General features: G+C 32.1%; 1 protein-coding gene across 1 annotated transcript in view; it reads left to right on the top strand.

Moving 5' to 3' along the window:
• Positions 1-7,036, top strand: part of LOC124356593 (serine/threonine-protein kinase grp) — a 41,791-nt gene extending 34,755 nt beyond the window's left edge. Inside the window, exons 8-10 of the mRNA XM_046807686.1 lie at positions 2,205-2,449; positions 3,677-3,808; positions 4,605-7,036. Of these exons, the coding sequence (XP_046663642.1) occupies positions 2,205-2,449; positions 3,677-3,808; positions 4,605-4,823 (596 nt within the window). The 3' untranslated portion in view covers positions 4,824-7,036. The remainder of the gene's footprint in view (positions 1-2,204; positions 2,450-3,676; positions 3,809-4,604) is intronic.
• The last annotated feature ends 1,244 nt before the right edge of the window (positions 7,037-8,280 follow it).

The following is an 8,280-nucleotide window of genomic DNA, read 5'->3' on the forward strand; positions in this document are numbered from 1 at the left end:
TAATAGCACAGAAACTGGTAAAATTAGTTTTCATATTGTGACAAAAAATTATAAATGAACTTGATTACATGATGAAAAATGGTCATTTCAGTTTCTTTGACGAGGAGTTTAATTTTCAAGTAATTTAACTTAAGTTCTGCAGTCTTGAGTTACCATTGATTTCCACTACTAAAATTAATAACTGTGTGAGTTATTGAAGGTCAGAACATTTGAAGTACTGAATGAATTTTTAACTTTTGCTGCAAGATACAAGGCATGTAATCACAGAATCAATTCCCAAATGCTGAACTTGTATTCTATACAGTTGTACGAGGTAAGAGTGGTAAGTTGGCTATGAAGTGGGAATGACGCTCTGCTGGAGTCTACCTCCGGTGTCACTTTGGTAATATAGCTGTATGAGCTCTTCTCATGTCATAAAGCTAGATTACCAAAGCACTGCCTGAGGTGCTGCCTCACCATCGACCGCTGCCACCACCATCCGAGATCTCTGCTCACAGTTTCGGTTATTATTAAATGCATTTAAACTATAATAGTATGAAATCCTAAAATGAAGTGAGAATTGTGATACATTTATGATCTTTCTTGGTGTATTATAAAATGTGCGAGTTGCTTTGATTTTTTTCTATTGTGATAATTCTTTGTTGGAAGTTTGTTTTTGACGATGGAAGAATTGTGAAGGAAACAGGACTTTCCAAACATTTGCCATCGTTCAGTGATAAAAGAAATCAGTAACACTAAGTTTCGAGTTCTTATCATGTATGTTCTATTTATCTTTTTAGCCTCTATATGGGTTAAGACCACTCTACAGTCTTTCCTTTATTCCATTTATTGTTATTTAGTTTTAAGTAGTAGGCGAGTAAATTATTTACTCACCTCCTAGTTGTGATTACTATCTCTTTTTGTTATATAAAATGTAATCTTTATTTATTTAATTGACACCACCAAATACGAGTTGGTGCCAATTCTTTCTTGAGGGCGATGATAACCGCAGCGTTTTTTTGCTCCTTAAAAAAAAAAATCTTCTCAAAGAAAAATGTTATTGTGATAAGTTAAAACAATATTAGTTACAAATCATTCTCTGGAAGAAGAGATCAGATTGAAGATCTCGAAACTTAGTGTTACTGATTTTTTGTATCACTGAACGATGGCAAATGTCTGGAAAAATCCTGTTTGTGATAAGTTAAAACAAATAATTTTTCTGCCAAAAATTTAACGTTTGCTTTAATTATTGGTTCAAGATATATAAAAGTAGTGTTATCTTTGTAAAGCATTTTGTTTAAATGGTATATAGGGTTGTAAAGCCTGAGGACAATATCCTTTATTTATAATGAAATAAATAGCTAAAAGTTCTTTACTTACTTATTACCAAAGTATGTTTTGAATATCACAACAGTAACAAATAGCCAATTTTAAAAGTGTGTTATCTTTGTCTTTGATCTTTCTTTGTCTGAAGTGTTTTCTTTGTTGTCACAGTTAATACAGCTGAAGGAGCCTGTGATGTATATTCTGGTTGTATATTATTAATTGAGTTTTCTAAATATCCCTTTTAGCCTAAATTTTTTCACGTAATACGTAACCATCAACGTAATTTATGCCTTAAATGCAAGAAAGAAAATTTAGTAATGTTACAGATCAAGTATTAACATTTTATCGTTGGTTAGTAAATATGTTTTGAAAATATATTTTAAGTCTCCTTTTTGTGTTTACCATTTGAGAACTAAATATTTTGAATTGTAAATATGGTGTAGTGGTGATACTTGGTTATTTTATGCGGTTTTATGATTTGAGTTGAATTGGTGATTTCATGGTACTTGTTTATTTAAACAAATCATTAGTTATATTGTTTTAGTTGTGAGCTAAATCATTTTATACCTTGAATTTTTTAATGACAACTAAAAATGTTTTCTGATTTATTCTTATAAATACCTAATAGAAAAAAATCCACACAATTAAAAAAATGTGTTATCTCTTAGTCAACTCATTAAAAAATAAAAGAAACTCAATGAAAAAAAATTGTTTATACATTTATATTTTAAAATATTTCATTTATATAGAACAAGAACAAAAATTATTTATGCCCTAAGTAAAGATATTTGATATTATTTTTTCATGTTTGCACACATATACGTAATATTAACATTTTATTCGCACACAAAATTGTTGAAATGTACAACTTAAACTGAAGAAGGTAAATGAATGTACAGGGCCTGAGTTGGACCGATCAGTGTCGCCAGCATACAAGCGACTGAGGTCGAACGACCTCTCTCCACCGTCACGAGACGACCCTCGCCAGTGTCAGTCACAGCCAGAGTTGCTGCTGTCGGGACCACACATCATCAGCCCCACCGGCACCAAGGAGCCGGCACACGTCAGCTTCTCTCAGCCTGCGCAGATAGACGACTTGTTGGTGTCCACGCAGTATCTGGCGACGCAGAGTAATGCCAGCCAGGTACTGACACTCTACATGATTTACAGGGTGTATTACGTAAAAAAGGTTGGGCTGGCTATACGTTTTCAGATTTTATGTGTGATTCTAAGCTAAAAATGAAGAATAACTTTTTTCCAATTTCCACTTTGTTTAGCCGCTAGCCGCCATTTTTTATTTTTATTAACAAATTATTATTTTAAAAACTAGTAAAGCTAAAGAAACAAAATTTGGCACATAAATTTGAACATGTAAGTGGAAAAATAAAAAAAAATAGTTTTATTTTCTTTAATATTAACGAAATGGCGTCTGTTGAAAATTTTTGAAATCAAATAACAAAAATATCAATATAGTTATAAAAAGTTTTTTTGACACAAACTATTTGGATAATTTTATTGCAATTCCAACAGCACTTGTTTCAACGAAATCTGTCAAGGGCTAAGCGAGCACAACCACTTTAAAGGTACGCTTGTTCAAGCCAGAAGCAGCAATAATTTTGTCTTCTGATAGGCATAACAGCCAACCTTTTTGTTACACTCTGTATATGAATTGAGGCAAATTATTTATTGCAGTAACTTTTCAGAGTGGTGGGCACCCAACCAAGAAGAGGAAAATTAACACTCAGAAATAAGAAATCTTGTAGAAGCAGAAAATCTCTTAAAATAAATTTGTTCTCAGGAATTAATAATATTAAAAAATCATTTTAATTGGGAGCTGATTGATCTGTTTAACTGTTCATGTTTTCAGTGGTATGTAATTCATATGTTGTTCCCCTGCGAACACTGCAAATCAATGGATGATCCTTTTGTTGTCAGTTAGCCGATGCAGTAAAGAAAGAAATATCTGATGATTGGTGGTTTATGATTTAAAGACTGCAAATTGGTACAATTATGTACAAATGACCAAATTAAATAATTTTATTCTCAAATAAAAGTAATTAAAATTGAGACGTTGGAGAAGGAAAGTAGATCTCTTTTCTTGAAATTCCTTTAACAAACCATTTGCTTTTTATTTATATTACATTGATGTAATCCAGAAATGGATTTTAATAAAATATGTAGTAATTGCAGATATTTAAATTTTTTTCACTTTTTCAACTAAGAGTATTCCTAAAATTTTGGTAAGGGAAAAATAATTTGGTCTTGCTTTGCCTAAAAAAAATCCCCATTTTCATCAGACAATTTCGACTTAAAAATAATTTCATTAACTGTGTGTGTAATTTGTGTATAACTGTTGGATTGCCTGTTGCAGGACACTGTGCAGAAGCTTGTACGTCGTATGACGAGGTTTTTCGTGAGCCTGGACCCTGACAAGGCTCTGGACCGGCTTGTGCAGGCTCTGGACAACATGGCTCTCAGCTGGCGTTCCTACACTCCGGGCATTGTAAGTGGACAAGTCAGTCTGATTTATCTATGAAATTACATTAAAGTTTCATTGCAATGTTATGTTTGTGATGCTACTGTAAACCTTTAACGTTCATTTTGTATATATACTGAAAGGACACCTGGTCACTTAATAAAAAAAATAAAGAAAGTTAATGAAAAACAAGTGTTTATACAATTATATTTTAAGAAATCATGTGGAAAATTTAGAAAAAGAATTTTTGTTGCTAAATTGTTACTCTAAATAAAGATTTGGCTCAGTTAAAATACTTAAAACAACAAATATACATACAAAATCTACTAGAAACGAAGACAAGTTAGAGTCAAACTAAGTAAATTACCTGCAAACAGTTTATCATTTGATAATAAAATTATTCCACAACACTCCGGTTTCTGCCAATACTAGGGTTGATAAATAATACATTTATTTATCAAGAATAATTTTGTGATCTATTCCATGAAAAAGTTATGTTCTTAAAGAAATTCTGCCAATAATAGATTTCTTTTTCGGGGATTTTGTGATCTGTTCCATGAAAAAGTTATGTTCTTAAAGAAATTCAATACAGGATTCGCCTTTCAGACTAGATTTCGATTCACAAAATGGAAGTCTTACATATTCTTGTAACATACAATGATGACAAACGTCAATAATTCTTCCAATTCATCTCATCCATCATCTATAACAAACTCTAAACACAAAAAAATCGTAGTTTTATAGTTTTCAAAAATGATTTCCTGTCGTTTGTATCAAGCAAGTAAAATCTGTAAATAATTAAAAGTGAAATGATTTTCTACAGGTCACCATAACCACGATCGACAAACACAAGAACCAGCTGACGTTCAAGGCCAGTGTGTTGGACATGGACAAGCAGACTCTGCTGGACTTCAGGCTCAGCAAGGGCTGCGGGCTGGAGTTCAAGCGGCAGTTCATGATGCTGCGGAAGTACCTCAGTGACATTGTCGTGAAAGGGCCAGTGTCTTGGTCCATCGCCATCGCTACAAACAACGTTCCTTGAACCATTGTGACGTGAGACACACGGATCTACTAGATTTAATGCCAAAGAGCTCCTGATTATGGGTTTCACCATCAGTGGCTTTTGCTGACTGCTTTATTTGTCTGCAAAGTGAGTAAACACTCATGGATACCCCAGAGTTTTTTTTATAATTCAGCCATTCCATTGTTACAGATGGGACATCCTGATGGATAAATTTAATTAAATATTAAGAAATCCTATACATAGTTATAAATAGAACTGTGCTGTAAGCGTCAGTTAGGTCTGCCAAATTCTGATTGCAATCTGTGTGCCTCGTAAAATTATTAAAACCAGCTGTGAATAATTAAAGGTCTGTTATGGACGGGAGGGAAAAAGAATCTCAACTTCATGTAAAATTTTTTTGTGAAATTATTGATGCTCGATTTCAAAGAATATGTGTTTGATAACTTTTGCTTAATTGATAACGTAATAGTGTCAATTTGAACTGTAACATCTTTATAATAAGGGGAATAATTTTGTAAAATACAGTACGGGGTACAGAGGATAATATAAATAAAACAAAAATTCTATGAGAAAAAAACTGTCCTACCTTAATTTCAATTTTGAACACAGGACGAGCGTTTATTAGAGTTTTAATTGGTTGTCTCTGTCTTCTGTTTCTGCCTATTGTTTTCTTTTTCTTTCGGTTTCCTTTAAGCACTTAAGTTGTATCTCAATCTGACCTGATTTTGTTCATCTACCTGCCATTAATTCTTCTTTCTTGTCAGCCCTTTGTTGTTACTTTCTTTTGCATCTGAATTCAAGTGATTATTCCAAGTTTCCTGATCAAGTTTCAATCTATCCGTTGCATTTCTGAACATGGAAACTGACTTTCTTTTTCAAATTTAATATAAATACAAAGAAAAGGTGAGAAAGATTTAACATTTTGAGGTTAAATTAAGAGTACATTATTAACACAAAATTCATTGTTTAATTAAATGTTTCATTTAACATTACTGAAATAAACAAACTTTCTTACTTTTCCTGTTTCTGGGGAGCTTTTACAACAACGTTAACTTCCAAGTTTCTGATCATCAACTTGATCAAAACTAGTGTCACTGTAAAGTACAGTTAACAAGGGTTTCCCTGCAAATGTTAGCAAACAGCTGATCAAGGTGTTCTTATATTTTTTTCAAAATCACCAACTTCAAATCTGAAAGGACTAACAGGAACATGTTAATTTTATTAACAGTGCAAAAATATGTAAAAACAACAACAATTATTAAAATTTCTTACTAATAACGCTAATAAAACTGAAAGTATAAAAAATTATTTAAATTTTACATCTAAGATGGAAATGGCTGAATTATATTACCAGCATGTTGCAGTACTTGATATGGCTGAAATTCGAACATTTGACAAAACCTTGAATAAAATAAATCTCAGAATCTCTCAGATAAAAAAAGTAAATAGTAAATTTAGTATATAAATTGGAATGATGTAATTAAATTCTGTTTATTAATAACCAATTTCCTTGTCACATTCCCTTGCCCCGCAATAGATGTTAACTGAACCAAATTAATTTGCCCATAAAGTAAAAAAAATCTATGGTTTTTTACGTTCTTACTAGATTTGTAAAATTTGATATTCTAAAGCCTGTTTAGTTGTTCTGTTGTCCAGATGAGGTTGAAAAGTGCTGTAAACTCTCTGCCAAATAAGGAACTAAATTAATATTTCACTATTAATGAGAGAGCCACTGTAACTGCTACAATGTTTGCTATCAATGAATTTTGGTGAAGCCAAACATCGAAGTACGAAAATATCTGTCAATTTTGTAGACATATTTGAAACTATTGTATTTTCATATGCAAATAAAAATACATTTAATTGAGTATAACTGTAGTGTAAACTACCTACTACTTGGTACATTTACACGAAAAGAATAAATACTCAATCAACAAAAAAATTAAAATTAAAGCTAATAAACATTAAAATTGCTTTTAAATAAGGCAGTCATTTATTTTTAATATGCTTCTTTTTTTATAGTCAACAGTTTTAATACTGTAGTTAGACAAAATATTTGCCAGTATTGTTGTGGGTGTAAATAAGGTATATTTCTTAGAACTTGCTTGTATTGTTGTTTTTTATATTTTAGATATAAGTATATAAATACATATTTCTTTGTTGTACTTTTTTATCAAGATTGTACATATTGTATCTATTTTGCATTAAATGTAACTTTTTTACAAGTTGAATGGATTTTATTACTTGCCAATTATCACAAATATTTCTATTTTTTTCAATATGAAACGTTAGTGATGTTCAAAGCGGTGACACTCCTACTCTACTGCAATGGACAAAAACCGCTTCACACAAAAGCATATTTAATGTATGAAGCCTCAATTAATTTCTTTTTGAAAAAATGAGGTCATCATTGTTAGTCCGAAGACCATCGTATGAATTAGGATGAAGCTAACATTTTACATCGGCAAACCAACCGATTAATCAACCGTCAGTTGAAATTAGGCCTCTTTGGTTGCCAATTCTGAAAAATGAATTAACAATAAAATGTGAAGTATCAAACATATTAGAGATTTGTAATAAACCAATGCGAAGTTGTGACTTCACATACCATAAACAAAACTGTGGTATTGGTTTTAAGAAGTCCATCTAGCATTAACCGATAATAAAAAAAAAGGTCCGCTCATGTCTCTCACTTTGCCACCATCTTGTTTCTGCCGAGACGATCCCAATTTACTATTGGCCTCGAGTCAGTTCTATTTGGTAGGCCGGTGAGTGCAGACCTATTGTGACCTGTTGTCTGTAAGTTTTAGTGTTTAGTTTTTATTAAGTGCATGTCACAATGCTCTGGTATGTTTTGTTTACTTTAACCTAGATTTTGGCCCAGCATTAGTTTGGGCATTTACCTGAAGAAGAGATCAGATTGCAGATCTCAAAACGTTGTGTTATTGATTGTATTGTATCACTGAACTATGGAAAAAACTTTCCGGGAAATGTCCGGAAAAATCCTGTTTCCTTCACAATCCTTCCATCGTCAAAAACAAACATTGCAGATAATATTTTACTAAACTGAGTGTGTTCAAAAAGTAATGGGAATTTTGAAGTTTTACGTTAGCGTTTCAATTGGCTCATGCCATGATGAAATTTTTGAATGTTTGAGCTATGAATGTGTGACAGCAAAATTTTTTCCGACATTATTGAATTCTGCAAAAAAACAGTGGTAAATGAAAGTTACTCAGGAGTCACTAAATGAGACAATGAAAATCCAGAATTACTGAAATGTGTTACAACAGGTGATGAAACATGGGTTTACGGATATGATGTCAAAACTGGCTCAAATATCCCAGTGGAGGCATTCTAGAATGCCTAGACCAAAGAATGCTCGACAAGGTCATGCTCACTGTACTCTTCGATTTTAATGGCATAGTGCATCATGAATTCTTGCCACAAGGTCAATAAGGAATACTACTGCAAGTTC

Source organism: Homalodisca vitripennis, chromosome 3, assembly GCF_021130785.1.
Source record: "Homalodisca vitripennis isolate AUS2020 chromosome 3, UT_GWSS_2.1, whole genome shotgun sequence".
Classification (NCBI taxonomy): domain Eukaryota; kingdom Metazoa; phylum Arthropoda; class Insecta; order Hemiptera; family Cicadellidae; genus Homalodisca; species Homalodisca vitripennis.